Source organism: Schistocerca americana, chromosome 1 (genome assembly GCF_021461395.2).
Source record: "Schistocerca americana isolate TAMUIC-IGC-003095 chromosome 1, iqSchAmer2.1, whole genome shotgun sequence".
In the NCBI taxonomy this organism is placed as follows: Eukaryota; Metazoa; Arthropoda; class Insecta; order Orthoptera; family Acrididae; genus Schistocerca; species Schistocerca americana.
Window position 1 is genome coordinate 669,412,768 of NC_060119.1, and position 18,067 is coordinate 669,430,834.

Below are 18,067 nucleotides of genomic sequence, written 5' to 3' on the forward strand. Positions count from 1 at the left end.
AACACCCGGCATCATGGTGTGGGGAGCGATCTCCTACACTGGCTGTACACCACTGGTGATCGTCGAGGGGACACTGAATAGTGCACGGTACATCCAAACCGTCATCGAACCCATCGTTCTACCATTCCTAGACCGGCAAGGGAACTTGCTGTTCCAACAGGACAATGCACGTCCGCATGTATCCCGTGCCACCCAGCGTGCTCTAGAAGGTGTAAGTCAACTACCCTGGCCAGCAAGATCTCCGGATCTGTCCCCCATTGAGCATGTTTGGGACTGGATGAAGCGTCGTCTCACGTGGTCTGCACGTCCAGCACGAACGCTGGTCCAACTGAGGCGCCAGGTGGAAATGGCATGGCAAGCCGTTCCACAGGACTACATCCAGCATCTCTACGATCGTCTCCATGGGAGAATAGCAGCCTGCATTGCTGCGAAAGGTGGATATACACGGTACTAGTGCCGACATTGTGCATGCTCTGTTGCCTGTGTCTATGTGCCTGTGGTTCTGTCAATGTGATCATGTGATATATCTGACCCCAGGAATGTGTCAATAAAGTTTCCCCTTCCTGGGACAATGAATTCACGGTGTTCTTATTTCAATTTCCAGGAGTGTAGTTGGAATTAAATTGATAATCATTTCATTTTTTGGGCCAGACATGTATTAATGTTTGAAGTATATTTTCGGCAATTGAGCGTACTACCTTTGAAGGTAGCTCTCTGTATGAGAATCACTGACTGTGCTGTGTGCAGTTTGTCGCTGGTTGGCATTGTTGTAATTTTCGCTATTGTAGTGTTGGGCAGTTGGATGTGAACAGCGCGCAGCGTTGTGCAGTTGGAGGTGAGCCACCAGCAGTGGTGGATGTGGGGAGAGAGATGGAGGAATTTTGAGAGCGGACGATCTGGACGTGTGACCGGATGTCATGAACTGATATATTATGACTTTTGAGCACTATTAAGGAAAATACATTGTTTGTTCTCCATCAAAATCTTTCATTTGCTAACTATACCTATCAGTAGTTAGTGCCTTCAGTAGTTAGAATCTTTTATTTCGCTGGCAGTATTGGCGCACGCTGTATTACAGTAGCCCGTGTAACGAAGATTTTTGTGAGGTAAGTGATTCATGAAAGGTATAGGTTATTGTTAGTCAGGGCCATTCTTTTGTAGGGATTATTGAAAGTCAGATTGCGTTGCGCTAAAAAACGTATAGTGTGTCTATTATCTGTTGATTATAATAAGTAAAGAGAGAAATGTCTGAGTACGTTCAGTTTCGCTCAGCTGTTTGAAAATCAAATAACGTAAGAGGTTTACCAGCATTGTCATTGTTAATTTTTCTAAGGGAATGTTTGATACCTTCTTTACTTTGTATTACTATGGCTTTAAGCCATTATCAAATACAAAAATGTTGGATGTAACTAGACTTTACTAAACAAAGTCTAATTACACCCATCATTGTTGTACTTGATAACGACTTAAGGCCGAAATCATGCTAATAGTATTGCACAAAGGAGTTTGTACAGGGAAATGGTGAAAACATCATTTAAACAATGAAATAAAATTAAATTAGCAAGTAACTTAATAAATAGAGATGGATGCTTTTGTTTAAATTCTGCGAAGAACTATGTTCCCTCCATTGACAAAAAGCAGAGGGAAAGAGTTAATGGTACCTCGACTGTTGGGGTTTGATTTTCAGCATCGATATCTACTGTCGTTGGTCCTCTTTGGTTTTGTGGTGACGCTAGTGTACTAGTGTTTAGAGTATATGTGTGTGTGTGTGTGTGTGTGTGTGTGTGTGTGTGTGTGTGTGTGTGTGTTTGTATTATCTTTTCGAAATTTATCTGCAAACAGAGGTTTTAAATTCCCTTCCACATCGCTTACATACGGCAGTTTGGCCTATAAAGCAACAGCATGTGCTCGTAACGAAATATCGGCGATTGTCGACGACGTCACCCGACCGCATTACCATCAGTTATTTGAGCATAATGTACGTTGGAGTAACTAAGGTCTCACTTATGCAATCATTCAGTGACAGTCACACATGGAATAAGGGAACATAAAATGGGATCCATGGCAGTAAATGAAACAAAAATACATGATTCGTCCAATCGTCCTTCTAGAGGTTTCAGTGTTGCCAAGGTAACAATTTACCGTGGCAGACGTGGTACGGCTCAGCGAGCATGGTGCACAAGTTCTAATGGTTCAAATGGCACTGAGCACTATGGGACTTAACTTCTGAGGTCATCAGTCCCCTAGAACTTAGAACTACTTAAAGCTAACTAACCTACGGACACCACACACACCCATGCCCGAGGCAGGGTCCGAACCTGCGACCTTAGCGGTCGCACGGTTCTAGACTGTAGCGCCTACAACAGCTCGGCCATCCCGGCCGGCGGTGCACGGGTGACGGATTTAGTCCATCTGTATGAAACTAACCGATAGTCACGTCTGAAAGGATCGGAGCAGATGGTATGTTCAATATCTCTTAATTTGAAGTGAGATAATTAAGTACATTAGAGAGTTGGCTGGTGACGGAAGGAAGCAGATGTGCCTAATAATGTATATAAATTCGAGAACAATTTGCGGTCAACTGCGTGGTACAACTGTCCGTAAACGTGACTAGTATGATGATAAGACTAGTATTACCGAGGATTACAGTGGAGCCCGATTCGGAGTGCGCTCCCGCTGCGCGTGCCGCTTACAGTCTGTGCCAGCCGAAGTGTTCCACACCGTTCCGTGCCCAGAGGTGGAGAACGGGGCTAACCGTCGTCGGGCGGTGCGCTCGCCCGCGCACGTGCGTCCTCCGCCAGGGCAGCGGCAGGAACGGGAGCACGCCTGCAGCGCGGAGTAACTCGGCCGCACTATGAATAGTCGATGCGCGTGCCGCGCGTAAGGACGCGGCCCCGCCCCGCCCCGCGCCGGAAGCACGCGCCGTTACAGTTTTCAGGGTGGCTTCAGGTCCGCTATTGGCCGTCGTAAAGGGCGCGTGACAGAAATGGCGAGGGCGCCGCGCCGCCGGCCGGGTCCCGAGCTGCCGCTCGCTTCCTCGTTCGCCCGGCTGCCGAGATTTGTGGCCGGCGATCGGACGCAGCGCTGCGCCGTCGAGGAACCGGAGGAACCGGCGCCTGCGTGCGCGCCGGCCTGAATAATACAGCGGGCCCGCTTCCGGGGGCGGCATTAAAAATACAGCTGCGGCCTGCCTCGGCCCGCCGCTATCTCTCTGCCGACAGCTCGCCCGGCAACGGCATTCGTTCGCCGCCGGGATGAACCTGTCTTCCCCCTCTGCTTCAGCACCGCCGCTTTCTCGGCGCTGAAGAAGACGTATCGACTTGTTCAAACAGCACTACGAGCACAGCCCCATTACAGTACAGTGTACACCGGTCGTATCAAGGGAAACCCATCCAGCAGGTACTATCCGATTAAGATTACGCTGTCCAGTCACATTAATCTGACAGCCACCTCTGTACGACGCAATCAGTCACAGGCGCCAGGTGGTCGAAATAGCAAGCAGCGGAGGAGGGTTTACAAGGCATGTCGGGGGGGGGGGGGGGGGGGGGGCGGAAAGCAGTGCAGTAGTTGTCTTAAGGCGGAAATGGAACGCTGTATCTGGCTTTCGGGCCAAGGGTGGAAGAAATTCCCAAAAGGCTAAGTTTGTAAACTGTTCCCGTCCCGCCGTTGCTAAAGAATGCCGTGCACGGCAAATATCCAAAATCAGCGCTGAGGCAACAGTGGTGCAGCACGGGCCGTAGACGGCAAAGGTGAACGATGGCTGCCGGCCGTTGTAGCCGTGCGGTTCTAGACGCTTCAGTTTGGAACCGCGTGACCGCTACGGTCGCAGGTTCGAATCCTGTCTCGGGCATGGATGTGTGTGATGTCCTTAGGTTAGTTAGGTTTAATTAGTTCTAAGTTCTAGGGGACTGATGACCGCAGATGTTAAGTCCCATAGTGCTCAGAGCCATTTGAAGCATTTGAACGATAGCTGGGGTGATGTGTACCGAGGAATAGACGAGAAACTGTCGAGCAACGAGGGCTACCAACAATGTGTCCTCAATGACCGATCAGCGAACTTTGTTGCGCAGTGGCCTCCGCAGCAGGTGCCTGGTTCTTGCACACATGCTGACTGCTTTACATCGGCGACGAAAGGTGGAACTTACACGCCAGTCTCGCAACTGTGCGTCCACTTCATGACGACAGGGGGCCTTTCCAGAACACAGATAGTTGTTGGCGTGTACGGTCTAAAATGCCTGAAAGCAAACATCTTGCAATTGTTGTCGGGAGGGTTCAGAAGAGGGGAGGATGTGCTATGGTCTGGGGAATGTTTCGTGTCATTACCTGGATGATCTCGTCATTCTGGAAGGCAGACTGGATCAGCACACGTTTGAATCTATTCTTGCGGACCATGACGTCCACCGGTGCATGCAGTATGTTTTCCTCTGCAAGATGGCCTCTACCAGCGGGACGATGTAACGTGTCACATAGCACGCAGAGTACGTGCGTGGTTCGAAGAGTTAGTGATTCGAAGAGCACTCCCCAGGCCACCAAACTTCCAGCATTTAAACCCAATCGAGAGTCTGTTGGACCACCCCGATAGGGCTGTTCGCGCCTTGGATCCTCAGCCGAGAAAGCTGGCGGCATGGCTTTACATCCCTGTCGGTATCCTCAAGAACCTCGTTGATTCTCGTCCTCGACGTCTCGCAGCGATCCGCACTGCGAAAGGTCTTGGATGGTCACTTTAATGTTATTGTACAGTGTACTTGTTATTCGAACTTCATGAACTGATTTCTTACAATCATAGCCTCCCGCACCTGTTGTGCACTTTCGCCTTCTTACCATAACAGTAGGTCAGTTATCTTCTAGTTTCGAGTAATGCAGTGCAGTATGGAAGCGTGTTACTGTGCTTACTTTGTACATTACCATCATTTTGTACCGCTCTGTTGTTACTTTCGGGGTGACTGTCATGTTTATTGAAAGACAACGTAAAATAGCCACTGTTCGCCATACAGACACAGTAACAAAGTAAGTCGGACAAGGATATACGCCTCACTGCGCCTGTGAAGTCGGAAATACTTCTAGACGAAAATGAAAAGTGGGTGAGTGTTCTTATAAACCTTCAGGCTAGTTACACGGTCTGCATCTACAAACTTACCACACACATTTTCTTCGTCAAACCATTATCAGAATGTCTTGATTTAGAGATGTCGCTAGACTGCGACTTTTGTCATACCGACGTCGACACACTACGGCCGTACGTCCACCACTTAACACTGCCAGCTCACAACTGACTGATCAATACACGTCCGTTGTTTACCGTTTTTCGTTCAAGCTGCCACCGCAGTTACCGCAATGACGTCGCTTATTCGTGAGGAATAAAAACAGCCTCCGAACATTTTGGTCCGACAGCGTAAATCTACAAGGCTACTCTGTAGTTCACACTTGCTTGATAGAGGGCTATAGCGGTGCTTTAAGACTATTTCTCCACTGTTCCACTCTCGGATAGCATTCGGAAAAATTGAAGACGTTGATCTTTCCATGGCTGGTCTTATTTCTTGTATTACTTTACGGTGGTCACTTCTCCCTATGCAGGTGCCAGTCACCAAGGTATTTCCACTTTTCTCAGGAGTGAGTTGTTGACCTAAATTTCGTGGAAAGGTGTTGCATTTGTTTGTGGACATCCCTACTCGTGTGTTATATCCGTGACGCTCTCTCCTCTGATTCGCGACAACACAAAATGAGCTTCCCTTCTTTGAACATTCTCAGTTTACTCCGTCTATACGCCTGATAAGGACATTGACATTTTTGTTTCATCAGGCTTCTGACTGTGGCGGTGCAGCACGCCATGAAATCTCTTGTACCAATTCCTGTGTTCCCCTACAGTTTCTACATTCTCACAGTCTCTTCAGGTACCATGGAAGATATTCCCTGATGTCTTATTCACATGTCCTGTCGATCTGTCCCTTCTTCCTGTCGGTGTTTTCCACATGTTTCTCCCCTCGCCGATTCTGCGGAGAACCCCCTAATTACTTCCCTTATTAGTCCACCTCATTTTCAACATCGTTGTACAGCAGCACACCTCAAACCCTTCTATTCTCTTCTTTTCCAATTTTCCCACAGTCGATTCTTCGCTAACATACAATGTGTGCTGCAGAAGCTGTCCATACTGTGCTGCAGTACTCCAGAAGAGGACGGACAAGTGTAGTGTACATAGTCTCTTCATCAGATATGTTGCATCTTCTAAGTGTTCTCTAATAAAACTTAGTCTTCACTTTGTCTTTCCCGCAACGTTTTTTATGTGGTGGTTCCAATTTAAGTTGTTCGTAATTTTAATGCCTGGGTATTTGGTTGAATTGATATCCTTTAAATTTTTATGTTCTATCGTGTAGCCGTATGACTGCACTTCCCGTGTTTCAAAGCTAGCGGAAATACCTGAATGATCTGCAGTTCCAGGGTGCGATACCCTAATGGGTTTTCGAGGCATCTAACTACAGTCAGAAAACTACCGTAAATCATAAGGCCCCTGTCACACGGACGGTCATCTATCTGAAGCTCTGCTTGCTGCAGCAGGGTAGAAAGCCTGTGGTTCAGAATTACCGCATGTCGCGTGTTATTTGTACCGGTTGTCAGTTATGGAACGTTTACGATACAGGAAGTATTTGCATTCGCTGCAAGTGTTTATACCATGGAGAAAAGAGAGAATTAGTGACACTCAGTAGGTAGTTGTCTGTTATCTCTTGGAGCTTTCCATTGTCTTGAGGCAACTCTAGCAGATCGTTGGAGTTTTTTGACTTCCTATTGAACCGTCCTGAGAAACCCAGTCAAAAAAATGGCTCTGAGCACTATGGGACTTAACTTCTGAGGTCATCAGTCCCCTAGAACTTAGAACTACTTAAACCTAACTAACCTAAGGACATCACAAACATCCATGCCCGAGGCAGGATTCGAACCTGCGACCGTAGCGGCCGGCAAACACTCAGTCAGTTAAGTGTGTGAAAAGGTACAGAGCAAAATCACATTACGGTCTGTTGAACATTCCTGCGATGTAACTCTCTACTTCGAATACTGACAGAAGTATATCCACTGTGAAAAATGCAGAGAAGACCTCCATTTTACAAAATACGGAGGATCAACAGTGGGCAATGAATATAAAATACAAAGCTGCATATCTGACAAAGTGGTCTCGAAAGGTGACAGGGGATGGCGCAAGCGACTGGCAGTATCTGAATCAAGTGTAAAGCAATTAGTGACGATTCATTTGATAGGCCACACGACAACGACAGTGAGCTGCAGACGATGATGTGCATCTCTAGTATGCAGTGACTTACAGGGGAGGACAAATGTTCGGAAACACAAAAAAAGGCACATTACCGTGGTTAATACGTTATCTGAACACCGTTGATATTTTAAACAGCTTCCAGTTGTCTCGGAACTCTTAAGTAAAGATACTGTATGCCTTTCAAGGGAATCGTATACCACTATTTCTGCAAAATATTCGAATGTTCAGGTAACAGTGATGGAGGTGGATAGTGATCACATGCCCTTCTCTCCAAAGCAGACCACAAAGGCTCATAAAATGATGGTTGCGGTCGTCAGGGGAAATCGTCACGGTCACAAAACCCGTCCTGGATGATGTGAGCCGTGTCTAAGCAGGCACGATCTTCTTGCAATACAGCACCACTATTTGGGCCAAAACGTTGTAACATGTGGATGGACCTGATCGCTCAAATTGGCCACATAATCCTGCCAAGGCAGTAATGCGATCTTGCTGAATACCTATGGGGTTACGGCATGTCACGATGTGGCTTACCAAATCATCACAAATCCCCAACTCTCCGTCCCCCTCCCCCGCACCCTTTTACACTTCGAACCAGAAGTTGCAAATAGTGTGAAACAAGACTCACGCGACCAAATGACTTCCTTCCATTGCTCCGTATTCCTGGTTTTATGCTTCGGCACCACGTTTCGCTGTTGTGGGCCTTAGCATCACTGATGATTAGTTTTGGAATTGCAGCTCGCCGACCAAATCCCTCCTTGTGGACCTCCTTTCGTGTTGTTTTGGTGCTGACAGGGTTCGCGAATGCGACATTCATTTCTACAGTGACTTTTGGAGCTTCCGCCCTCTTATTTTTCGTCACAGTCCTCATCAATGATCGCCTGTTACGATCACTCAACACACACCGTCGTCCGCGTTGTGACTTCGTGGATGATGTTTTCTCCGCTTTCCCTGTATGTGGTATAAGTTGTTGATACGGAGCCCCTTGAAACACTAAACATTTGGGTATCTTAGTTTTGGAACCATCCATCATACGAGCGCCAACAATTTGCCGACATTCTAATTCACGTAACATCTACATAACGCACTCACAACAACGCGGAATACTGTTCTAACACCGACTGATGCAAGCAACGTTTTGAGGACTTTCGCAGGTGCCGTTCATGGTCATGTACAGCAGCGCTGCTTGCAGGCTTGGCCAGCATCTCCGTTTATCCTGAAGCTTGCATTTCTCGCAGTGTTTCCATATTTTTGACCAACCCCTTTATGGAATAAGGTGGGACTAAATCAATCATTTCAACTTTTTGGCCCTCAAACAGTAGTAAATATTTTACTGGGCACGTTAAATTGGAGTAGTGAATAGATCATAGTCTCAAGTTTCGTATGATTAAGGTACATTATTAGAGGCATTTTTGACAGTGGAATAGCAGTCACCACACTGATCCATTCAACTTTCTACACGGATCTAGTGTCATAATATTTCATATTGAGGAAACCTCAAGGTACGTTTCTTTCTCTGGTTCAGCTTTAGGTGATGATGAAAATGAATCCTGTTCTTCATTTGAAGATTTTTCTTGTACATTTGATTTCTGCAACCCTTCACTTTCTTTCTTGAGGAGTTTTCAAACGCCGCTTTTTGTTCCTTCTTGTAAGACGGAGATGTTGATGTCAGATGACAAGCTGAATTTTTCTCTTTCCTCGCACATGTAGTACCGTTGGTATTCGTTGTAGTTAGCAAAGCAGAAGAAAATGATGGAGATGTTGCCGAACTCTGTCTTTCGGAATTTCGTTGAGGATTAGGAGGAGTTGCGCGGCCTGGGTTTACTTCTGGTTCTGTTGTAGCAGAAAAGGACTAATCATTCAGGATTGTGGATGGAGGAAAGAATTTGTGTGATGGTATTTTGCGGGGATGAAACCCCTTCACAGCGTTTCGTACATTAGCAGCACGTCTCCAGAGATCGAAAATTCTACCTAAACCAAATTTTGTAATTTGTTTATATTTAGGCCACATGAATATTGCAATAAAGAATAAATGATACATATTACATTCAGATTGAAGAAGCCTTACGAACACTTATTTCCATAGCCCCATTCTCTTGTTACTTTTTAAATGTAAACAGTTGCTCAAGTTTGTAACTGATACCGGTAGTAGTTCTGCTGACCAACCTGGTAGATCCTAAACAACTGGTGGGGGAAAGATACGTAAATAGCATGCATGTATTTCAACAATAGATCTTATATTAAATTTTAAACATTTTTATTGGCTGAGGTCGAGTAAGCGTACGTTATGTAATTACAGGATGTATATACAGCCACATCTGTCGCACAATTTTATTTTTTTATTTATTTTATTTTTTTTATTTTTTTTAGGCTCTCGGTAGTGGCTGTGTTGATGCAGCTCTTGCTCCTGAGCGACCTTGCTGCTGCCATTGTGTTTCCATGGAATATTTTATCCAGTAGACAAACATGTTTTATTTTTGCATTTTGGTTTTAATTCTTGTGGCATTTCGTATTTGACGAGAGCACTTTTGCTCAGACGATTTTTACGCATGGTCTTCTTACATGTAATACATGTAATTTTTTATTCTGGTGGATATTGCCCTAGTGCAGTCGAAACCATAGTCTATTTGACAAAAAAAGATGTGCCACCGATATGGCTACATCTTATTTTAAACAGACCTAACATTGCTTGGCCGGTTGTTTTAAGCAATACTGTCTTACCTCTTCTATTTCCTCCTAGATAATTGCTGTCTGGTTTAAATGTATTTGGAAAAAGCTTGTAACGTCCCCTTAGAACAATTATGAATTACTGTGGTGGTAAACTTCTACGTTATTTGATACAAAGGCAAACCCAACGTACTCAAACAGTTTTCTATTTACTTATTCTGAACACCACTAAACTGACACACACAATATTTTTAGCGCACCGCAATCTCACTTTCAAAAACCCTACAAAAGAATGGCCCTGGCTAAGAATAACCTATACCTTTCGTGAATCACTTACCTCACAGAAATCTTCGTTTCTCGAACTACTGCAATACAGCGAGCGCCAATACTGCCAGCTAAATAAAAGATTCTAACCACTAAAGGCACTAACTACTAATAGGCATAGTTAGCAAATGAAAGATTTTGATAGAGAACAAACAGTGTATTTACCTTAACAGCGTTCAAAATTCATAATATATAACTTTGTGACATCCAATTAAACAAATTTCCTTTTTCTGACGGACACAAGTCCAGATCGTCCGTTCAAAATTCTGCCATCTCTCTCCCCACATCCACCACTGCTGGCGACTCACTCCCAACTGCACAACGCTACGCGCTGTTCACATCCAACTGCCCAACACTACAGAAGCAAATATTCCAACAATGAGTCCAACCAGTCACAGACTGCACACAGCATAGTCGGTGATTTTCATATAGAGCGCTACGTGGCGTTACCAACATAAAAACCTAAACAGCGTACTCACAAGATTTTTGGCAATTGTGCACGACCTATCTAGCAACGGCGCTGTGACATAATGGCGTCCGAGCCTCACACATGGGCTGAACAGTAGAATATTTTCTTAATTCTATCCACATATGCCGATGCTTTAGAAAGCCCCACCCTACCCTAAGACTGCTACTCTGCTGTGCCCGTCAGGTGCTGGGCGGCTGTTCGGTGCTGAACGGTATGATGTACCTGCGCGGCCACGCGCGCGACTACGACCGCTGGGCGGAAGAGGGCTGTGAGGGTTGGTCGTGGAGCGACGTGCTGCCCTGGTTCCGCTACTCGGAGGACAACCTGGAGCTGGAGCGCGTGGGCCCGGCGCTGCACGGCCGCGGCGGCCCTCTATCTGTCACCAGGTTCCCGCACCAGCCGCCCATGGCCTACGACATCCTCAGTGCCGCCGCCGAGCAGGGCTGGCCCGTCAACGACGACCTCAACGGCGACAGCCCCGTCGGCTTCACCATCGCCCAGACCACCACCAAGTAAGAGCACGCTGTCACCGCGTTCGAGGCGATCTCTCATAATTGCTCATTTGTTTACGTTTCAGTGGCAAAGCGACAGTAATCCACACGACTGCCTACTGCACTGAAATTAGGGAAACATTAATATTTTCGTCGAAGTATTGAAACATTTCAAAAAGTTTGTTTTTAAGTACTCTCAAGCGGTTAGCAGTTCATTTCCCGATCAGTTTAATATACAGGGTGGTCCATTGATGGTGACCGGACCAAATATCTCACGAAATAAGCGTCAAACGAAAATACTGCAAAGAACGAAACTTGTCTAGCTAGCAGGGGGAAAACAGATGGCGCTACGGTTGGCCCGCTAAATGGCGCTGCCGTAGGTCAAACGGATATCAACTGCGTTATTTTTCAATAAGAACCCTCATTTTTATTACGTATTCGTGTAGTACGTAAGGAAATATGAATGTTTTAGTTGGACCACTTTTTTCGCTTTGTGACACATGGCGCTGTAATAGACACAAACCTATGAGTACGTGGTATCACGTAACATTCCGCCAGTGCGGACGGTATTTGCTTCGTGATACATTACCTGTGTTAAAATGGACCGTTTACCAATTATGGAAAAGGTCGATGTCGTGTTGATGTGTGGCTGTTGTGATCAAAATGCCCAAAGGGCGTGTGCTATGTATACTGCTCGGTATCCTGGACGGCATCATCCAAGTGTCCGGACCGTTCGCCGGTTAGTTACGTTATTTAAGGAGACAGGAAGTGCACAACCCCATGTGAAACGTCAACCACGACCTGCAACAAATGATGATGCCCAACTATGTGTTTTAGCTGCTGTTGTGGCTAATCCTCACATCAGTGGCATACAAACTGCGCGAGAATCAGCTATCTCAAAATCGTCGGTGTTGAGAACGCTACATCAACATCGATTGCACCCGTACCATATTTCTATGCACCAGGAATTGCAAGGCGACGACTTTGAACGTCGTGTACAGTTCTCCCACTGGGCACAAGAGAAATTACGGGACGATGACAGATTTTTTGCACGCGTTGTATTTAGCGACGAAGCGTCATTCACCAACAGCGGTAACGTAAACCGGCATAATATGCGCTATTGGGCAACGGAAAATCCACGATGGCTGCGACAAGTGGAACATCAGCGACCTTGGCAGGTTAATGTATGGTGCGGCGTTATGGGAGGAGCGATAATTGGCCCCCATTTTATCGATGGCAATTTAAATGATGCAATGTATGCTGATTTCCTACGTAATGTTCTACCGATGTTACTACAAGATGTTTCACTGCATGACAGAATGGCGAGGTACTTCCAACATATTGGATGTCCGACACATAGCTCGCGTGCGGTTGAAGCGGTATTGAATAGCTTATTTCATGACAAGTGGATTGGTCGTCGAAGCACCTTACCATGACCCGCACGTTCACCGGATCTGACGTCCCCGGATTTTTTTCCACGGGGAAAGTTGAAGGATATTTGCTATCGTGATCCTCCGACAACGCCTGACAACATGCGTCAGCGCATTGTCAACGCATGTGCGAACATTACGGAAGGCGAACTACCCGCTGTTGAGATTAATGTCGTTACAAGTATTGCCAAATGCATTGAGGTTGACGGACGTCATTTTGAGCATTTATTGCATTAATATGGTATTTAAAGGTAATCACGCTGTAACATCATGCGTTCTCAGAAATGATAAGTTCACAAAGGTACATGTATCACATTGGAACAACCTAAATAAAATGTTCAAACGTATCTACGTTCTGTATTTTAATTTAGAAAACCTACCTGTTACCATCTGTTTGTCTAAAATTGTGAGCCATATGTTTGTGACTATTACAGCGTCATTTATCACAAAGCGAAATAGTGGTCCAACTAAAACATTGATATTTCTTTACGTACTAAACGAATATGTAAAAAAATGGGGGTTCCTGTTTTAAAAAACGCAGTTGATATCCGTTTGACCTATGGCAGCGCCATCCCATGGGCCAACCATAGCGCCATCTGGTTTCCCCCTTCAACCTAGGCAAGTTTCGTTCTTTGTAGTTTTTTCGCTTGACACTTACTTCGTCAGATATTTGGCCCGGTATAGCTAAGAGTTATGCCAGCAGAAGCCACGCGAGTACTGAAAAGTTCCTTGAACTGGATTCCTTCCCCCATCCTAAAGCAGACCCCTTCGTGTCTCTTGGCTCCGCCTATTTTTGACCTCGAATGAGACGAAGTGTAAACAGTATGAAACAGCAGGGAGCAGGATGGGAAATGGTTTTGAGCTGGACCTAGTCAAACACAGAAAAATCCCATCAAATAACATTTATTTAACAATTTTTCAGATGCAGTGTGCAAAACACGTTATCATTAACTACAAAAAAGAAAAAAAGGCACCGTGAAACCTTTAATAAATGCAATCCTCTCTCGATTAAAAACGTAAGTTCATTACTTCTGCAGTTAACTCGTTAACAAATATTCACAGTTGAATATATTTCCTTCAAAGTTACGCCAAGTGACTATATATCTGTATGCATGAGTGTGGTACCAGAATAGTTTCAAGTCATATTATCTGTGTTCCTCAAAAGAATCTGTGATCGAAATACTAAACATTTTTTCTAACCGCAGAAATCCCCGAAAATTTGTTAATAAGCAAGACCATTTATATTTTGGATAAAGTCCCTTTGGATATACCAAATAAAGAGTACTGATGATTTTCAACATGATAGTAAAAATATGAGTACAATCGACCTACGATAACAACCTTACGAGTAGAGAGTAGAACAGGCAATAAAAAAGAACATATATTAAAACATTTCTCTAGTAACTGAAATTAATACACATTTACAAAGTTTCCTTGACAGAAAGCAATAGTTGTGTTCTGGGTGCAAACAGCAACGGCCCAAATTATTATAGTAACAATTGTATAAAAGTCACTATCTTTCATATAACCATATTTTCGACAGAATAATTTTTAATCACGGCCCACCGGCTATGTTAGTACACAACCACAAATGATGCTAAACATAGCATACTCAAAACTACTAATAAGTAGCCCTATGATAAATGGAACGCAAATTTTATGACCTGACCTGCAAATTTTATACAGTAAACATTTCAAGTGGCACGATAGTTTAATTGATGTGCCACAACTTTTAGTATTATTACTGCTTTTGCGATAGAGTAAGCTTATTAAATCTTCTTAAGTTTGAAATCCGGCAGAGGTGCCAAGACACACAAACAACCGTGAACCGACCTTACAATATTTTCTTAGCATGGCCTGATTACAGCCTAATTTGTTGAGCTCAGTATGTCAGCTAATATGATAGTAACGACGCAGTGGGTTCCATTAAAAGTCATACAACACAATTACAAAAAAGGCTGACTCTGAAACACTCTTAGAGTAACTCGCATAGTACACGACGAATAAAAAAAGCATTCCCTCAGAAGATAATACTGAGAGGCGAACCAGAGCTGCAGCGGAATATCAGTGAGATTGACCATGCTTGCCGGTATTCTACCAATCGGCTCTTATCGCCAGCCGGCCGTTGTGGCCGAGTGGTTCTAGGCACTTCAGTCTGGAACCGCGCGACCGCTACGGTCGCAGGTTCGGATCCTGCCTCGGGCATGGGTGTGTGTGATGTCCGTTAGGTTAGTTAGGTTTAAGTAGTTCTAAGTTCTAGGGGACTGATGACCTCAGATGTTAAGTCCCATAGTGCTCAGAGCCATTTGAACCAATTTTCTTATCGCCAGTAAAGGCGGAATGAGACGGGACGGAAGTGCAGCCGTCACCACTTAACGGACAACGTCTAAAAAAGTTGAAGCCTAAACAAGCAAAATGGAGAAGATGAACCAAGAAACTGCTCACCCTTACATTCCATTATTCTGCAGTGAAGGGGCTCCTGTGCCGGCATTCTCATGAAGTTGTGCCCGGCACCGTATTACAGAACAGAGACCACAGGGCACGTCGGGCGTCTGGCAACACGCACTGCCCTTTCCGTCACTGCCATAGGCCCACAGCTGATAACAAGAATCCGCGGACAGCCAAGGCCCCAAGTCGCACTCCAGATTCCTCGTCGAGGCGACTGTCCACTGTACCTTTTCTTTGTGGTAGATTGAGGTACAGCGTCACCGGTGGATCTCCGCCTTACTCCCTTGGGGTAAAGGTAAACTTTTTCTACCCTACAATCCCAATGACATCATTGGAGTTCACGTAGAAGGTGTGGCAGTGGCATTTAAAGTCCCATACCTCCTTCAGACGGTGGAAGTTCAAGGTAGCAGGCACTACGTATCACAACTAAATAGGTACTGATATTGGTGGTCGTATGATGGTCGGCACAAATGAAGTTGTCTTATCAATACTGACACTTCATTAATCGCCCTAACATCCACTGTACTGTCCATGGTGTTCCATAAATATATGTGCCTCAGAGGATACAGCCGCCTGGAAACGCGGAAGTTCGTTCCGACAGAAGCGATCAAAGAGCGCAGGTTAAGAAGGATCAGTACTAGAGGACAAGTCGCAAGGATTGCTGGCGCACCTCAAACAGTAGTTTAGACTCCTTCCATTCTGGTGGAGTGTATAGGTAGCCCGTTTCACTTGTTACTTAGAAGTTCAACATCACATGTTTTCACAGCTGAAAAAGATTTTACATTGCACCACATTTTTTGTTATTTCTCAGAGATATGGCAGGTAAGAAGGTGTTCTTCAGTACTAACGTTAAAGTTAATGTTTATGATGAAACCGTTTCATTTAGATGTTTGGATTAAATTTGTTTGGTTAACAAAATGGGGGCTATAGTTGCGTAAACTGAACCCTCTCCAACTGCTTAAACCGAATCCCTAGACTTCTTCGTTTTTAGAGCCTGCCATTATTGGAATTCTATTGCACATTACAAGAGGGTAATGGAGGAGGTTGATCGAAGAAAGTGTAGTCCGTCTAAAACGATTGAAGCTATTGATGCATTTCAGAAAAAGAAGATTGGTCGCAAGAAGGCCATTTACGAAAATAAAACTTATGAGACAGTCAAACGTGGGGAGGCAGCAAAAAATAGGGGGGGGGGGGGATTACAGTTCTGGGTAAAGATCATGAAGAATAACTGGCTCATTATTGTCTTGTTATGGAAGTTTCTGTCTTCAGTACTGCTTGTGAGGAATGGCCGTGTAACTGGCAAAGAGAAGCAAAACAGAACACCCTTTCAAAGACGAAATTGTTGGGGAAAAGTGGGTAACCTTTTTTATTAAATGCCACAAAAGCAAACTGTCCGAAAGAAAGCCTACAGTAACATCTTATTGCAGGGCTCTTAGATTCAGCAAAAAATGGAAAGTGGTGTTTACACCTATTTTTGAAATTAGATTGTGATTTCTCTAATAAAACACCTTTTCCAATTTCGGTTAGTTCTACTTTAATTATTTTTAGAAGCGGTCCGACTTTGACAAGCATATTCCCAACTCGCTGAGTGCAATGTTTTTGAAAATTATTTTTTTTCGTATTATAAAATAAGTGTTATATGCTTTTAATACACGATTATTTACTATTTTCTATTTTTTCAAATCAAAAACAAAACAGGGGGCCGATTTCGGTCACTTTCCTCTACTATACGCACACTCTATCAGGATTCTCGTCCATGCAGTTCATACGAATAGCTGAACTGACAGAAATCGAATTACACTGACCAGTGTTGACTGATTTATGGTAGCTACCAGAGTTAGCTAGCAGCCAACATTTTGGTTAGGGAATCTATGTCTACGAAAAAGTATTACGTGTATTTCTGAAATCATGTTATTGACACGCTGGACACATTAAACTCTATTATCTCTAAGTTAATAACGGCTGGACAGGAGTTAATATGGGTTAATGTCATTCGATACTTTCCCATTCAACTGTTCTAGTGTTCGAGCCTGTTGAACAGAGTGAACTGTAAACTGTAATTCAATATCAAATTCTGAGTCTAAATTATGAGATTTACGTGTGTCAGCTTTTCCGTAGAGGTTCCCATTTAACTCGTAGAAGGTATGACGCTTCTTTTGTGATATCTGATACAGTCGGTTTGCGACGCTCGGTATAGAGCTTCGCGCTCTCACGGCCGCATGAAATTAAGAAGACAAGCCTTGCCGGTACCACGCTGGCTACTTATGCGCTCATGCATTGTTTGGAATTCGAGGGTCGCTGTTTCTGATACGGATGCGTTGTCTACGGTACCTGATTTTTTGCTGAGATCAAGGGCGTCAATGTCCAAATTAAAATTGCGCGAACACCATAGAATGCACTAGCGTTGATATTTTACAGAATACCACCGAAAGCATATAGGAATGCGATTTGAGCATAGGAAAATAGAGCTATCATACCGGAGTAGCAACCACTTAATTTTTTCAAATATCGTATATGCGTTCTTTTGCGGAATCGACGTATGAGTGTATAGCACAGCCTTCAGTCACAAAAATACTAAGTTAATATCCTTACAGACACAGTTATTTCCCTATATACCTTAAGACTTCTGCCTGCAGTCCAAATGAAAATTAAATGTTTTTTAATTAAAAATCATTGCTGTAGGTGACTGCATATGTTTATATGAGTTCTGAAAGCGAATGGAAAATTCTTTTGCTTCTGTTGTTCGTAGTTGCTCTGTCCTTTCATACCATATTTCGTTTCACGGTTGCTGTCGTAGTACGTCTGTAGTTACAAGCAATGTATTTACCCTTTTCGTGTGCCAAGTCTTTGGTTAAAAAGAAAGATCTCGAACTGTAGAATAATTGCATACTTCCTATTCTTGATTTCCACTTATTAATTCTAGATTTATGTGAAGAGCTTTTATTTGTCTTACGGGTAACAGTCGAAAAGCCTGGCCTTT

General features: G+C 44.3%; 1 protein-coding gene across 1 annotated transcript in view; it reads left to right on the forward strand.

The window, feature by feature from the left end:
• Positions 1–18,067, forward strand: part of LOC124588477 (glucose dehydrogenase [FAD, quinone]-like) — a 191,606-nt gene that overhangs the window by 95,317 nt on the left and 78,222 nt on the right. Inside the window, exon 6 of the mRNA XM_047131474.1 lies at positions 10,902–11,230. Coding sequence (XP_046987430.1) covers positions 10,902–11,230 — 329 coding nt within the window. The remainder of the gene's footprint in view (positions 1–10,901; positions 11,231–18,067) is intronic.